Source organism: Ictalurus punctatus, chromosome 5, assembly GCF_001660625.3.
Source record: "Ictalurus punctatus breed USDA103 chromosome 5, Coco_2.0, whole genome shotgun sequence".
Lineage (NCBI taxonomy): Eukaryota > Metazoa > Chordata > Actinopteri > Siluriformes > Ictaluridae > Ictalurus > Ictalurus punctatus.
This window is the reverse complement of record NC_030420.2, coordinates 7,130,121-7,147,266: the sequence shown is the minus strand read 5'-3', so window position 1 is coordinate 7,147,266 and position 17,146 is coordinate 7,130,121. Positions and strand designations below refer to the sequence as shown.

The 17,146-nt window shown below is 35.5% G+C and overlaps 2 protein-coding genes and 1 long non-coding RNA gene across 3 annotated transcripts; 1 reads left to right on the top strand and 2 right to left on the bottom strand.

Annotated features, from left to right (window-relative positions):
* Window positions 1–1,146: 1,146 nt before the first annotated feature.
* Window positions 1,147–6,044, bottom strand: LOC108265029 (rhamnose-binding lectin-like). The gene is made up of 9 exons (NM_001329264.1): window positions 5,976–6,044; window positions 5,810–5,845; window positions 5,635–5,679; window positions 5,398–5,527; window positions 4,258–4,367; window positions 3,775–3,819; window positions 3,549–3,684; window positions 3,347–3,459; window positions 1,147–1,234 (listed from the first exon to the last, which is right to left on the bottom strand). The coding sequence occupies exons 1-9, from the start codon at window positions 6,004–6,006 to the stop codon at window positions 1,221–1,223; spliced, it is 660 nt and encodes a 219-aa protein (NP_001316193.1). The 5' UTR covers window positions 6,007–6,044; the 3' UTR covers window positions 1,147–1,220.
* On the top strand, window positions 5,439–11,650 carry LOC128632837 (uncharacterized). The gene is made up of 3 exons (XR_008396424.1): window positions 5,439–5,666; window positions 10,159–10,290; window positions 10,391–11,650. It is a non-coding gene; the product is annotated as an uncharacterized LOC128632837 (long non-coding RNA).
* A 272-nt stretch (window positions 11,651–11,922) lies between these two features.
* LOC128632836 (rhamnose-binding lectin) lies at window positions 11,923–14,998 on the bottom strand. The gene is made up of 8 exons (XM_053680150.1): window positions 14,608–14,998; window positions 14,162–14,232; window positions 13,982–14,017; window positions 13,811–13,846; window positions 13,550–13,594; window positions 13,123–13,258; window positions 12,900–13,007; window positions 11,923–12,214 (listed from the first exon to the last, which is right to left on the bottom strand). The coding sequence occupies exons 2-7, from the start codon at window positions 14,190–14,192 to the stop codon at window positions 12,902–12,904; spliced, it is 390 nt and encodes a 129-aa protein (XP_053536125.1). The 5' UTR covers window positions 14,193–14,232; window positions 14,608–14,998; the 3' UTR covers window positions 11,923–12,214; window positions 12,900–12,901.
* Between the last annotated feature and the right edge of the window lie 2,148 nt (window positions 14,999–17,146).

Below are 17,146 nucleotides of genomic sequence, written 5' to 3'. Positions count from 1 at the left end.
TAAGAAGAACAATGTGGTTTTCTGAGATAATTTGGAACAATGCAAGAGTAGTTCGTGTGGATTTATTGATGTAAAATGTGTTTTGGACTAAGTTTATACATACATATATATATATATATATATATATATATATATATATATATATATATATATATATATTATATATATATATATATATATATATATATATATATATATATATATATATATATAACAATCCAATTTTATATATATATATATATATATATATATATATATATATATATATATATATATATATATATATATATATAATTGGATTGTTTGGACCTTTGCCAGTGTAACAAGACTGTTTTTGTCAGGATGTTATAGATCAGTGGACTCCTATCTGTCTTCATAGGTGTATTGGCTCCGTTTGGCATTCCTTTGTTTGTATGCTGGTGGTCTGACAAAGACATTGATTGTAGCTGCTGTTGTTATCTTTAAATGGCTTATATAAAGCGAATCACAAGATTCTTAGCTTTCCAATGATATATTGCATGAGTACATACATACTACGTACAGCTGTGTAAATGGCAAAGTTCTCCTAATGTTGCAAAAAAGAATGTTAAAATTTCCGCCGGCCCGGATGATTACATTCATACAGTCTGACAAGCAACAGTCACAAACAACTATTAAAAATTGCATTGTGCACCTGGCTTTATGATGGCATTTTTTAATGTCCCAAAAAAAGGACCTCAACTGTCTGTATATCTTCTAAGTTCCGCTGATGTTTGCATTAATGCTCTAACATAATACTTCATTTTTGTTTTCAAATCATAAATACTGTTATATTTATTGAAAAATAAGCTTACAAGTTTATGAAGAAATGAACTATTCTTTCTGCTTAGTAGTTTGTCTCTTTCACTTCATATTTAAAGTATTGCACTGCAATACATAATGACTATATCTATAGTCTATATTGGTTCAACAGGAGGGGGAAAGCCTGTCCATGGCATCCGTAACAAAGGAATAAGAGATGGTCCAGATGACCTTTCATTCTTTTAGTTCTTTTTTTAGTGTTTACCTTAGTTAAAGTTTAATTAATATGGACATAAGTAAAAATATACAAATATTAATACAAATATTGTATAAATAAAAAGGTCAGATCATATTTGTTTCAAGTGCTTTTTATTTATTTTGAAAGGTGGCGGGAGGAGGGGGGGCCTCCAACATAAATTTTACCCAGTGCCTCCAAATGTCTAGATGTCCGGCCCTGTAAGCATATAAATATATATTATAAAAAAAAAGAGAACAAACCACATGTCAGCACAGCATCATTCCCTTCACAAGCACAACTTATTTTCTTTTCTTTTTTTTTTTTAGTTTTGGCAGCTACATTTTATATGAAGCAATGTAATGAAGCTAAGCTTATACAAAGCAATAAATTATATATATATATATATATATATATATATATATATATATATATATATATATATATATATATATATATAATTTTTAACCTATATGCAGCAATTTGAATCACTTAACTTCACAAGAATAACCCCTCGGAACCTAGGAATTATATACTTATATTCTTTTTGTTATACGCTGATGACATTTGAAATAGAAGCTCAGAATGTCTACTCTTGGTTTGAGCACTGGATTTCACCTGTGAACACCGTATTTGTTGTTAAAAAAGGATAAACCAACATAAAGACCAGAGAGCTGTCAATGGGAGAAAAGCAAGTCATTCCTAATCTGAGAAAAGAGGGAAAATTGATCAGTGCCATTACACAAGCATTGGGCATAGACAATACAACAATTTGGAATATCCTGATAAAGAGAACACCACTGGTGTACTAACAACCAGACATGAACAGATCAGGCCAAGGGAAACAACAGCATTTGATGATGGGAAACATTGTGGGAGTTGTGAAAAACCTCAAAAACAACAGTCGGTGACACCACCAACAACCTCCACATGGAAGGGGTGAAGGTATCAGAAACCACCATTCGAAGAACACCTCAAAATAAGAACTATGGAGGCCATAACGCAAGATGCAAACCACTCATCAGCAGTAAGAATTGGAAGACCAGAATGAAATTCACAAAGAAATATAGAGATGAGCTGCAAAAGTTCTGGAACCAGTACTTATCTCTACCAAAGTGATGGAAAGGCCAAAGTGTGGAGAAAGAAAGTATCTGCTCATGATCAAAAACAAACAAGCTCATCGGTCAAGCCTGGTGGAGGTAGTGTCATGGATTGGGCTTGCATGGCTGCTTCTAGAATGGGCTCACTAATCTTTATTAATGATGAAAGTCTTGATGGTTGCAACAGAATAAATTCTGAAGTCTACAGAAACATTCAGTCTTCCAGTCTAGGAGAAATGCATCCAATCTAATTGGCAGGAACTTCATCATGAAGCAAGACAATGACCCAATAAGCACTCAACAAAGGACTTCATCAGGGGAAAAAAGTTTTTAGACCGGCCAAGTCAATTACCAGACCTTAACCCAGTTGAGCATGCTTTTAACATCCTGAAGAGAAGACTGAAGGAAGAAATCCCCCAAAACCAATGAGAAGAAGCTGCAGTACAAGCCTGGAAAAGCAACACAAAAGAAGAATGCAACAGTTTTGTTGCGTCAGTGGGTCACCAGCTTGATGCATGTATTGCAAGTAGGGGATATGCAACCAAAAATTAAGTGTTATTTACTTTCATTTACTTTAAAGAGTCATGAAAACTCCCTCTTTCAGCTCAAGTCTACCTCTCAATGTTTTTGAAAAATGCAACTTAAATTGGTGTGGATTGCCATTGCCACTGGCTGTGATGTGTGACACAACGAGATTTTAAACCTGGAAGATGAAAATAGCGAGAGAGGGAAAAGCGCAAAATTAACCAGTTTCCTCCTACAATTAAAATTAACATATGCTAATATTGCCTTTCTTGATGTACAACACAAACACCTCTGTTAAAATCTCAGAAAATGTAGATTAGTGTTTCATGACGATTTAAGACTATCTGTTCCTATACTTTGCTCACCTAAAAATTTTTGGTTGTTCTAAGTTGTTGACACATCAAGATGTAAATATCAGGAAATGAAAACTGAAATTCTGATCCATCATCTCATTCATCTTTTGATATCAAACCCAGATGTCTTCAGTGTACATAACAAAAACAAATGAACTGGCCCTGCCATTCCAATACATTCAAAGAGGACTGTATTTGCCTTAGCCTACTTTAATGTTCTCTAATGTTATTTGCCTCAGTATTCTTTTACTCATATCTTAAAAGGCTAAGTGTTTTAGTTCATTCCTTTTTCCCCAAGTTAAAAAAAAAAAAGTTAAAATGGAACATCTTATCAGGGAGAGCAGATTACTCACTATTAGCTGAAATGCACTTGTAGGACACAGTGAGGTATTTAAGAGTCCCAAAGCAAGGATCTGTAAAGATGGTGTAATCAGCGCTTACAGTGCATTTCCTCTGTCCATTACACCTTTAAATGAAAGTAAGATGTTAACATGGCATCTCTGAGCAATGAACAACAAGTGCATCTTCTTTCAAGTAAAAGAAACAACAATTTACAGTGCGGACACAGTTGAGAATGTGTTCAGAGCGTAGCAGTTGGTGTTCTGGGTCAAAACACTGGGGAGTCCATTTGAACAGGTTCTAGATTCAGCACGTCCGTAGTTCGCATTTATGATTTGAATAGAATCATCTCCTGCATACAGGTACACACAAGTAAACACACAGGTAAACCTGCTGTAATAAAACACTCAGCAGCCCAACCATAAAGAAGTAGAGTTCTTACCACAGTCCAATGTGCTGTAGCCATACTCACAGATCACAGAATACCCTAGAGAAAGGAGACAAAAATGCATGCAATCAGGTGATAAGTAAGGAATAACCCACTCCAAACCATGCTGTTAAATGTGATGTGGAACGACATGCAAGAGGATTGCGACTAAACTGACGAAAGACTAAACAGAAAGAAAGACTGAATGAACACAGCAAAGAAAGAAAAATATTTTTTTTATTAAGAAACGCAGTGACAGAAATGACAGAATGAGAAAAAGAAAACGAAAATCGTCCAGCCATGAGCATTCCTTTGCTTGACTCACATGAAACAGTTCTTGAATGTGAACTTAGAACAAACATGTCTAAGAGCACATTAGCATCGCCCCTCTAATGTTTTGCATACTTGGCAGCAGACTTTCGCAAAGAGTTGACTTGGTTACTGTGAGGATTTCAATATTGGTTCAAGATCAGTGTGTTAGTAGTGAACATTACTTACAGCCATAGATACATTCATAAGTGGTGTTGTAGTACTTGTAGGTTCCAAAACATGGGTCAGGGTTGCCAAGTAAATCCGTCTTTAAGTCACAGTCTTTTAGTCCATTGCATCTGTTTGCGATAAACAACAGACTAAATGCTCTCACCTGCGTTATGGTGTTGGGTCATGTGTATTCATCATCTCTCTCTCTCTCTCTCTCTCTCTCTCTCTATATATATATATATATATATATATATATATATATATATATATATATATATATATATATATATAGTCAGTCATACAGTCAGTATCTGTATATTTATATATACAGATATATATATATATATATATATATATATATATATATATATATATATATATATACACTTGTATACTTATATATATATATATATATATATATATATATATATATATATATATATATATATATATATATATACACTTGTATACTTGTATATATATATATATATATACTTACAGATACTGACTGTTACTTTTGATATTGATGATTGTTCAGGGACTCATTATTCTGTCTGTGAAATTTGTACACTTTAAGTCTCAATTGTTGAATGTTTTTATGTTAATGCAAATATTTACACATGTTAAGAAATTTCTGGAAAGAAAGTAGTTGAATGTGAGAGGACATTTTTTTCTGAGTGTGTATATACACAGCAAAATCACATGTTGATTTAACACCCATAGTGTTGATTCACACCCTACAATGTTTATATACATACTCTAATAAACACTCTGGGTGTTAATTAAACACTAGGGATTTTACTGTCTATGTATGTATGTATGGATATAGTATCTCACAAAAGTGAATACACCCCTCACATTTTTGTAAATATTTGATTATATCTTTTAATGTGACACAGACATTAATGGCTGTGTGTTGAGTTATTTTGAGGGGACAGCAAATGTACATTGTTACACAAGCTGTACTCATTGTAGAAAAGTAAAATTTCTTCAGTGTTATCACATTAAAAGATATAATCAAATATTTACAAAAATGTGAGGGGTGTGCTCACTTTTGTGAGATACTGTATATATATATCGTCCCATAAATCTAATAAATCTTATATCTAATATATCTAATATAATCTATTGTGTATTGTAAGCCAAGAAACACTGTACCTATCTGCGATTGTGGAAATCCTCAAGGCACAGTTGGTATTTGCAACCTGAGAAGCTGGACGACTAGCACTACAAGTGTGGCGGTCTGTACGGCCATATACAGAAGACTTCACCTTTATCAGTCCAGTGGCTAAAGATATATATAAGACTGTTTATTTTCCTATAGTGATTTTGTTTTCTTACATCTATCAGAGGATTATTATATGCTGTTGGAGAATATAGGACATTGAAGCTTACCACAAGTCAGGTGTTGGATATCACCATAGCAGGTAATTATATTCTCTGAAAGAATACATTATTCACACAGATATTTGAGCATGTAAGCCTGAAACATTCACTCAGGTTCTCTGTAAAACATTATCACATGTTAAGTTATTTAAAATATTGGTGGTTGACTGCATTAAAATATTACCTCCAGAAACAAGCAAATCAGGTGCTTCAATAAGTACTATAAAGCAAAACACAGATACATTACTATTAAAAGAACATAAATTCCACTAACTCTTTACTCTTTCTCCTGTTGCAAGAGGTATCATTTGAGGTATTATATACTATGGAAAAGTATGGAAGAAACTTACAGGTGAGTAGAGTGAACTTCAGGAGGAGCATTGTGATGCTGTATATGTTGAGGTTGAAACTGAAATTTCAAGTGCTGCACTACTGGAACTGACCTATTTATAATGAATACCAGGAAATAACTTGTGACCTAAACCAATACACTAGAAACCTTGGTCAAAGAGTCCATATTTGGATGGTTGTTCATTTGGAGTGCAATTATCTATAAATCATAAGCACCCTGTGGTGATGTATACTAGTTTACTAGTTATCTTCTGATAACTCAAAAAGGGTTCCAAACTAGAAAACTTTAAGAGGCTGTGCTGTTTAATGATGGCATACAATGTATTATGTATTGTTTGGTGCTGTCTTGTGTTCATCTGTAGGTTAGTTTGTGTTCATTTATATTCATGATTTTCATAATGCAGTATGTATTTGTCAGCCTCATCTATTTCCTTGAATTAAGCAGTAGTGAGGCCAACAGTATGTCAGGCATACTGCTGTGCTGTAAGTGCGAGTTGTGAATGTGAGCAAAAGTGTTTCTTTAATGTGTCAGGCTCAAGTCTTTTTCTTGCCAATGGTATATTTATATATACCATACCAAAACTGGAGTGTACATGGAGAAGCTTTATTGTTACATTCTAATCGTTGGTCCTGCTCAGTAAAATGACTTCAGTCTTGTTGGCTGTGGCATCAGTGAAGATCATAGAGTGAACATAGAGTTCAGTAGTGATTGTGCTGAACATCTAGCCATGGGATTGAGTAGGTTTGTTTGGAGAACACAGAGCAAGTCTTATGACTGTGTGTGCACAGATTTTAGCAAGGAATCTTGCCTAAGGTCCAGACATAGCCCTAGCTTGTTTTTAGATCATGGAGAAAGCATGTTCCAACTTTAACCAATCACACGTTTCCTCTTTTTCCACATCCAATCGCAAGTCTCCACACATATCCTTGTTATGTATGTCCAAGGTGTCTGGAGTTTTATAGTTTAATGCTGCCCTAAACATTTCCTTGTCTCTTGCCTCTGTCTATTGTCTTGGAACATTATTTGCATCATCATTTTTGACAGTTATATTGTAGGGTCTATTATCTTTTCTAGCAGTTACTTTCTTATCTACTTTTGATCTATTTCTACCTTGGATGAGCAACAGACTTTTCTCTTGTCATGGGTGGGTGAGCATTCTAACACTTATCTGCATGGTACAGTTGTTCCTCTTTTAGTTATCCATCCTTTTTAGCCGTTTCCTCTATCTTTGCTCTTTTCTGACCCTTTTTAGGGTCAGACTTGTGCTTGTAACTTATTCTATATTTTATGCGTTTTTCTAAGACATATGTTCAAACATCAATCCTGAGCCTTCCAAGGCAAAAGTGGAGCTTCCAAGATGGTTGATAGTCCACACAAACCCACTCTCACGCCTTCCCCAGACAACCTCAATGCATGAAGACTTCACAATGGCCTTTGTTTTAATAAAGAACCACGTGCCCAATACACATATTGTGTAACTTTATTCTGTAAAAAGCAAAGAGTAATGTTTCTTTTTTGTTAATGTTAATATTCTTTTGGATATATTATGTTAATACCCCAAATTTGAAACTGAAGCATTGTCTATTCACAGAACTTTCTCTAACATTCCAATTGTGATTTTACAATGAAATTCACACCAAACATGAACTAGTTGCAAAGGTTTATGTACGTTACAGGAAAATTACATTACATTACGCATTCATTCAGCATGAAATTATCACACAATAATTTTTGTTTTTGTGTTGTAATTTGTTGGCCATCAACTGGTGTGAGATCTAAGGGGTTGAGATTAAGGCTTCAGGATGCTGACTGAGCAGGCTCCTGGTGTTGTTTATAGCTGAATTGTAAAAGGCATATTGGAGGCAAAGTGACAAACACTCCATCTGTCATATGGGTGAGGGCCAGAAGCTATTGTCCTGGTGACAGGACTTGGAGAACACAGGAGTCTTAACATGCATGCCAATAAGTGTTGTAGATTGTAAAACGTTGCTTGTAACACATAAAAGGTTTAGTAGGAAAAGAGTCTCATTACCTTGAGAATTACCATGACTTGATTGTGTTACCGAGGCTGTATTCCAGGTGCACTTACAATGTTTGCACTGTGGTCTGAGTCTGAGTGCCAGGCTGTAATTTATTTATTTATTTATTTATTTTAACTGTCAGTATTATACTTGTGATTATTAGGGTTGTATGACAACCTTGGACTATTAACCTATTTTCTGTCTTTAGATTACCTTTTGCTCCTGTCTGCTTGAGCACTGTGTTTGAAATGTTTATTGGACTTTGTTTATCAGATCACAAATTGGACAATCACTGCATTGGATTAAATGAACTGTCTGAATTTTTAGAAACACTGCACATAAATACACACAACCTTCATCGCTGTTATGCTTGCGTTTAGAGGATAGTTTATTGCAGAATCATTAGTAAAGATAATTTGTTCAGGACGAGGTGATTACTTGTAAAGCAAATAACCAAGTTTCGGGGGAAAAAAATCATTACAGCAGGTGATTATATAACATGCACATATAAAGCACACCAACACCAAAACTTGTGAAAATTGGAATCTCTTGATTTATTCTGTTAGTTCACACAAACAGAGAAGAGAATAGTTGTAGCACTTCACGCAAAATACCGTTCACACTGTATGCACTATACTTGTGATGTGAAGTAATTCAGATTACAGGTTTAAAAATGATTTAATAAAAGACTCTGAATATTTTATATAAATGATACGGGACTGCAGTACATTGTGATGAATGATCTTTTTGGTTTAAAATAAAGTAAGTCACTTTATGATTGTACTTGCCCCTCGTTTTTTCTTTACTTACCTAATTACCTTGGCCTTTAAATTATCCATTGTCAGTTTCATTTTTTGATTTAATATATAAAGTATTATATATTATATATGTGCAGCTCAGCATTAGCTGAGTCCCATTCGTTGGATATATATGAGAGAGAGAGAGAGAGAGAGAGAGAGAGAGAGAGAGAGAGAGAGAGAGAGAGAGAGAGACTCACCATTTGACACAGGAGTACACAATATTCAGGTACTTGTAGGTGGCATAGCATGGGTCAGAGAAGAAAACATTTGTAGCAGGCACCTGACCAGCTTTGTTATCCTTTACATCTGCAAAATAATGGGGGGTTTTCCATTTGAATTGTCTCCATAGTGTCACGCTCTCGCCGGCAGATGGCACGTAGAGGCTGTAGAGATCGCGCGTGCATGAGATTGAACCGTTGCCTATGGACACGTGCCTTTGTTTTGGTTTTTGTTCTCTTCCTGTTTAAGCATTGGTGGATGTTCGAGGGTGTGTCGTTATTGATCCCAGCTGTCTGTGTTCTAGCTTGATTATTTTTGGTATTTAAAGCCCTCGTTTTGCTTTGTACTTCGCGCAGTATTAATTTAGTAACTGAATGAATGTTTAGGGGAATACATCTAAGTATGCCAAGCGGTTGTGTCTTCGTGTCCTGCTCTCGCTCCATGCCTCGAAATTAGTTTCATGTTTAACCTCGATTATCTTGTCCAGTATAGACCACGTTTTATGTGTCTTGACTTCTGTTTAAAAATAAAGACGTTGATCTGCACTTGCTTCTGCCTCTGCTCCTGTTTCGTAACAGAATACCGCGCCAACCACGCAGAAGCAGCAGACCAGCAAGAGCGCCGCCGTAATTGCTGAGTTAGCAGAGTGGCGTCGAGCATTCTTTGAATAGAGTAAATTGCTATCCGAATGCATAGCTCAGACTGGCCGACTACTGGATCAAATAGCGCCTCGGCCGCACGTATATATATATATACATATATGTATATATGTATATATGTATATATATATATATATATATATATATATATATATATATATATATATATATATATATATATATATATAAAACTATAAAGATCAGCCTTGGACTAGTGATAGAAGAAACGAAGCTTTTCAAAGCTTCGAATTAATTGAACCAATTGCGTCGCAAGATGATTCACTGTTTCAAAGCGTTCGAACACCACACGCTGGCGACATCTGCTGGTCAAAACAGTGTAAAAGCAACGAGATGTATGTTTTCAATATAATTTAAAAATTAATTAAATACCATTAAACATTAATGCTTTTATTCTGTGTTTTAGTTAGGGTCTTAGCTAATTAGACCATTTACATGCAATTTCTATCACTCTACCTTTTTAGGCCTGCCCATCTGCTGCTGGATTGCGGAAAGTTTCTCAGTGGCATTGTTGTTGGATCTGCTGTCTGAGAGAAGACTTTTTTCATCACAAGATTTAAGCTGTGAGCAAAGCATTAAATGAGTCTAATCTGAAGGTTTGCACACAATCATGTTTGACTCTTATTTGTCTTATTACCCATGGCTCCAGCAAAATAGTCTTTGCGTCTTTAATGTGCTCAACTGTGTGGGTTTCAGGGAACTTCAAAACTAGCACCAGGACAACAGTAGACAATTTGGGTTCATTGACAATTGTCTATGCATCCATGTCCACATGTCAGATTCAGTGTTGGTGCTTCTCAGCTCCTCCACCACCTTCTCTTTTGTCACTTTATACCTTGCAGCAACCATGTCCTTCAGTTTATGCCTTGTAGGAAGCACATATGCTGGCTCAAGCTTCTTTACAAAAGCCCTCATCCTCCATCACTGAAAATGGCTATGAATCCTTGATTATCATGTCCACCAGAGTGTCATCAATGTCTTTTTGCCTTGCTGAAAATAAAATAACCAACCCCCCCCTTCACTTCCACCAGATGTATGCCCATCAGCTACTTGCGGGTGTTTGGAGCGTAAGTGACACAACATTGAGGTGTTATATCAGGTGTTGATCACAAACCATACACCTCACAATATTGTTTTCCATGTTCTCAAACAATCGACCTTGGTCTTTTTATTCCACTCATTTTACAATATATCCTGAAGTGAGCACTGATCATAGATCAGTACAAACACAACTGATTCATTTAAGTTTTATTAACATGCATAATAAACCTGACCCGAAATCAATTAAAACTATAGTACAGACTGGTTTATTGGTTCACTTTGACATCAGCACCCTCTAGTGGTAGCGATGGGGAAATTGAGTCTAGTGAAGCTTCGAGAGTGTCGAATACAGCGCCATCTGTTGGTTAGTTAAAAACAAATCAGCCAAAAGCCTGTGGACGAATCTCCGTCGAATGAAGCAGCCACCACACACACACACACACACACACAAAGTGCTGGTGAAAACTATTCAGGTTTGAAATGAATTCTCGTACACAAACGGCAAAAATTGCCCAAATGTTCGCCAAAAAATGAGGAAGACTACTCTCTTAATTTTATCTGTTAAACGAGTGACTTTAAATTAAACTGCAAAATTGCACACATTTAGCAACTTAAAATAATTATGCAGTCTTCTCCCTCAGTTTTATTGGTTGAATATACAAAATATATGAGTGGACTGAGAGGTGTGTGTGTGTGTGTGTGTGTGTGTGCGCGCGCATCTTGGGCCATCAAAATCTCATCACTAAAATAAGATCATTAGTCTACAACCAGGCCCAAAGGCATCTTTACCCTATGAAGTGTTGTTATATAAAATGATCACACCACTGTCTGAAGGGTTCAAATATGTTTGGCTTGTAATTGCCACCAAAAAAAGACTACCCTGACAATAATCTTTCTCTCTTTAGTTTATGATTTATTTTTTATTGAGTTGTCTATGAATAAACGCAGATAGTAGACGAATGTGTGTGTAATTTCTTGATTTCTAAACCATCTGCTCATATGACACCCTTGGACTGCTAACATGCATTCTGCCTTTAGATTACATTTTCTACCATCTGCTTGAGCTCTGTGTTTAAAAACTTTATTGGACTTCTTTTATCAGATCACTAATTGGACAATCAGTGCCTTGGATTAAATGAACTGTCTGAATTTTTAGAAACTCTGCACATAAACACACACAACCCTCATCCCTGTTATGCTTGCATTTAGAGGATAGTTTATTGCAGAATCATTAATAAAGTTAATTTGTTTAGGAGGAAGTGATTACATGTAAAGCAAATAAACAAGTTTCAGGAGAAAAATCATTATGGTATAAGCAGGTAATTATATATCATGCAAATATAAAGTACACCAACACCAAAGCAACACCAAAACATGTGCACTCTAACATCTGCATGTTTGCCATATGTAAAACTTGGTCTCATTCCTTTTCAGACTGAAGAGAGGCCATTGCGGAAAGCTGGAATCCCTCAAGTTATTCTGTCAAGAGTAGTAAAAAGAACAAAGGAAAAAAGAATAGCACATAAAATACCTTTCCCATTGTATGCATGGTACATGAGGTGTAAAAAGGTGTAAAAACAATTTGATATATATATATATATATATATATATATATATATATATATATATATATATATATATATATATATATATATATATATATATAAAGTTATTCTGTCATTAGGGAAAAAAAGGGAAGAAAAAATACATGTATTACTGTTGCAGCACATAAAATACCATTCATAGTGTATGTACTATACTTGAATTGTGAAGTAATACAGAATACAGATTTAAAAAATGATTTAATAAAAGATTCTAAATATTTTTATTTACATGATATGAGACTGCAGTATTTCATATGTTGAATTATCATTTTGGTTAAAAAAAATTAAAGTTCCTATTTCCCTTAAGTCACTTTTTTATCTAATTATCTTATTGTATTTCTTTATCTAATTTTACCTATCTAATTACTTTGGCCTTTGTTAATTTTTTGACTTATATAAAGTGTTATAATATACAGTATGTGCAGCTCAACATTAGCTGAGTCTCATTCATTATACATTGTGTGTATATATATATATATATATATATATATATATATATATATATATATATATATATATATATATATGAATGAGAGAAAGAGGGAGAGAGAGAAACTCACAGTTAGACACAGAAGTACGCAATTTTCGTGTACTTATAGGTGCCATAGCAGGGGTCAGAGAAGAAATGATTGTTAGCAGGCACCTGACAGGAGCACCTTCCATTACATCTGCAAAATAATGTTTTTCATTTGAATTGTCTCCATAGATATCAGTAATGCATGCTAATTTTAAGTGTCATTTGTGATATTGATAAAAATCACACTTCAGGTCATATTCTGTTACCTCGCTCTAACTTTAGCTGTTGCATGAGGTGAGGAGCAACGTGTGTTGCAGATAGATCTGTGGGGTTGTCCTGCGGCACACGTTCGCGAATCAATTCGGCCATAGAAAGCACTGATGATCTTTATACGGCGAGCACCTAAAATGTGAAGAATTTAGCACAAGGGGAAAATGATCAGTCATTAAAAAAAAAAAAAAAAAAAACTGTGGAAAAAAGACCAAAATTGTGGTGAAAGAATTCTAGATCTGTTTGGTATAACACTCATCATTACTCAGCTTTTCTGGATCATGCATTTATACTAGATGCTAATGGGATGCTGTCTTAAAAGCTATGTCCTATAATAAGAGGTGTATAATGTCATATTTATTATGTATTATCCTATACAATATTATACAGTAGGTAGATAATAAGACTGAACAAATAACTTACCACAATTCAGCACAGCAGTACCATGTTCACAGGTAACAATTATTGCTGCAGGAAACAGATTAAAAAAATTAATGCAATGAATCACTTCCTTTTTTGGTTTAGACAGATATTTTTATATGGACTACATGAAGCAAGGTTTAGAAATACTGCAAACATCATTTTCAAATAATTTCCTTAACATGGTTTAAATCCAAATGTAGAGAGAGAAAGAATGAAAATATTTAGTATTGTTGTTGGAGAAGGTGGGATATTTAAACTTACGACACATGCTGGCATCACCAGAGCAGGGCAAATTCTCTGAAAGAATAGATTATTCAAATACATATTTTGAGCAAGTATACCTGAATGATGTATTTAGACCCATGACAAGCTATTATAATGTTAGTTTATTAATGTTTCAAATGTTGGTGTTTGACTGCATTCAGAATTTACCTCCAGACACATGCAGGTCAGGAGCTACAATAAGTACTGTAAAGAAGAACACTATAACTTACTACCAAAAGAGCATAAATTCTGTTCATTGTTTACTCTTTCCTCTGTTAAGATGTAAGACATATGATGTAGCTTAACACACCCAAGGATTTCATATGGAAAAGCATGGAAGAAACTTACAGGTGAGCAGTGTGAGCGTCAGGAACATCATGATGCTAGATGCGTCAACGTTGAAGTTGAAACTTCAAGTGCTGCACCATGGGAACAGATGGATTTATACAATTCATACATATAGTGAATGCAGTAAAAGTTAAACATTTTAGTAAAAGTCTTTACAACATACTGGTAAGTCAGTGCAATTCCTTTAGTCACCTACGTTAAACATGAATATGTTGCTAACACAAAATCTTTTTACGATATCCATTTCAGATTGTTTATTTTGGAATCCCAAGATTTAACAAGTACTTGGAAATATACTTAACAAATGCTGTCATGGCATTCTTGCTAATTATGATGGCTATACTTATTCAAATAAATAAGCTATTCATTTGTATTAAATTCCACACAGGTAGAAGCATACAATTACTTAGATGGATTTAACATGGCATACAGAATAAAATACTTACATATAAACTGTCAACACTGGTAGAATGAGTTTCCTCTGCTGGTGTTAAGACTGCACTAACACAGGCTGGTGGGTACATATACTTCACCTCAACTTCACCTCCAATTCACCCTGATTGCACATGTATTAGTTATTACACAGAATTACACCCACAAGATTCTTAGTTTATTCCTCATTCTGTATTCTTACACTATTCTGGCTATTGCACATATAACTAGTTATTACAGAAATTCCTAATTGTATCACATAGTTATTGCACATATAGTGGTTACTGGACATATTGCTCAGTTGTGTCACATAGTTAGTGCACATATACTGATAAGAGCAATGTACTGGTAGAAAGATTACTAAATGGAGGAAAATTCCATTCTACACCTGCTGAAACAAATACCCCAACACAAAAATTAGTATCATCATTGATGACCTTGGATGTGCTGTATATAGATCTCCTCACAGTCATGTGTTTAATGTAATGTTTAATTGCATGGCAGCACACAACGCTCTATCCAGCTGTGGGTTCTTTGAGAACTCTTTCAGTTGATGGAGCAAAAATAAATGATGCCGTGATGATACTCAGTATAACAGCACTCTTGAATAATTTTATGATCTTAAACTTTATCTGTCACCATCATCCTTTCCTTTGCTGCTGCAGCTATAGGCTATAATGTAGTTTTTTTTTATTTTTGGAAAACTATTTGGAACCAATTCTAGTAAATACAAGCATGTGACAAAATAAGTACACCCCATGGAAATGTTTTTTTTTTTTTTTTTTTTTTTTTTACAAGCAAACATTTGTTTTATAATTTATATTTTGTTGTTATTTTCACAACTTCAAAGAACAAAAAACAGATTAGTCACACAGAAAAAGTAAGTACACCTCTACATTTATCACACCTTAAATTCCATAAAATTAGAATCAGGTGTTCAAGAGTGGGTGCCAGTGATTAGGGAGTACAGGTGGAACCTGTACCTGGTATATCTAGTGTCTGGTGTTCCCTTTGCTACTGAGGTGTGTAGTGTCATCATGCCAAGATCTAAAGACTTCTGATAAGGCCTTCAGAAAAAAGAAGGAGAAAGAGATTGCACAAATTTGACCTGAACGGGAGGGGGCTTTCTGTGTGCACACACTTGTAACGCAAGCACAGAAAGCCCCCTCATCGTGTGAGTACTGAATTGAGTTCTCTTTAGTGGCTTATTACACTTGGGCGGTCAAATAATTGCACATCATGTCAAAGTGTAGGTCTTGCTGAGTATTCATGCAAACACTGAGAGCCAGAACGAGCGGTGCACTCAAAGAACCCAAAGCATGACAGTGCGCATGAACTGCCTGAAGCACGACAGAACATGCTTCCGGGTTGAAACATGTTTATTTTGGTTTCTGTCCTGTCTGCGCCCCTGGAATGTAATTGGTTGTTTCCTAATGTGTCTGTTGTTTCACAATGTGTTCTGTTATGCCCTTTGATTAGTTTGTATATTTAGACCCCCATGTGTCTTTATTGTGTGCGAAGTATTGCGTTTCTATGTTTTGCCGCCAGAGCCATACAAAGTCTTTCTTTGTCCTCGTGTCTCCATTTTTATGATCCTGTCCATAGTTTCTCGTTTTTTAACTTTGCCTTAACTCGTTTGTGTTATTCGTAGATCACCTGACCCCCACCTGCTTTTGGGCACGTTATTGCCATACGATTTGGATTCGTCTGCCTGTCTCTTTAATAAAAGCTTTTAACATGGCAATCTCATCTCCATAGCTCCAGCCAGAGACCAACGAGAGAATCTGCCCTGCCGAGCTCTGGAAGAAGCCCATTACTAGGATAATGCCTTCCTCAGGACTACGAGTTCAGTGTGGACATTTTGCCCAGAGGGCTAGGACCGCCGGGGAGAGTGTTTTTGAGGCGCTTCAGGAGAAGCGCCCTTGGGGTGGGGGAGATCTGTAAGAGATTTCCCATCGCACTGAGAGCCAGAACGAGCGGTGCACTCAAAGAACCAAAAGCACAACAGCGTGCATGAATTGCCTGAAGCGCGACAGCACATGCTTCCAGGTTGTTAGACTTTGTTTACCATGACACATGCTTTTATTTGTTTTGGTTTTCTGTCCTTTCTCTGCCCCTGTAATGAAATTGGTTGTTTCCTAATGTATCTCAGCTGTTCTGTGGTATGCCCTTTGATTAGTTTGTATATTTAAACCCCCATGATTGTTCATGTATCACTGCACTGCATTCAGCAATACAGCATCAGCATTGACCACACTGCCAAAAGCAACAGTCTTAACTCTGGGATAAAAAAAGGGTGGCCTTGGCCAACATCCTTAAGGATTCTACAGCACCAAAGTGTTGTTTTAGGTTTGTGATCAAGTTGTTTGAGATCAATTTCTGTTGATGTCAGTTTATCTGTCTTTTCATTGATTTTTATGAAATAGCATTCTGACAATAAGTATGATGTTTTGACCAATTTCTCTGCAAAGAGTTCAACTGTGGCATGATTGAAAGCTGAAGGGGCTTGAAGACACTGTGATATGGCTTCAAACTGTCCACTGTTCAAGGCTG

Excerpts from the sequence above, each read along its gene's own strand:
- LOC108265029 (NM_001329264.1), bottom strand. The coding sequence starts at position 6,006 with ATGCTCCTCCTGAAGTTCACTCTACTCACCT. Across the intron at positions 3,820-4,257 it reads TTATGAATGTATCTATGGCT|GGTATTCTGTGATCTGTGAG; the intron begins GTAAGTAATGTT and ends TCCTTTCTCTAG. Across the intron at positions 3,460-3,548 it reads TTCTCAACTGTGTCCGCACT|GTGTAATGGACAGAGGAAAT; the intron begins GTAAATTGTTGT and ends TTTCATTTAAAG.
- LOC128632836 (XM_053680150.1), bottom strand. The coding sequence starts at position 14,192 with ATGATGTTCCTGACGCTCACACTGCTCACCT. Across the intron at positions 14,018-14,161 it reads GACGCTCACACTGCTCACCT|TACTTATTGTAGCTCCTGAC; the intron begins GTAAGTTTCTTC and ends TCTTCTTTACAG. Across the intron at positions 13,595-13,810 it reads TGGTGATGCCAGCATGTGTC|CAATAATTGTTACCTGTGAA; the intron begins GTAAGTTTAAAT and ends TGTTTCCTGCAG.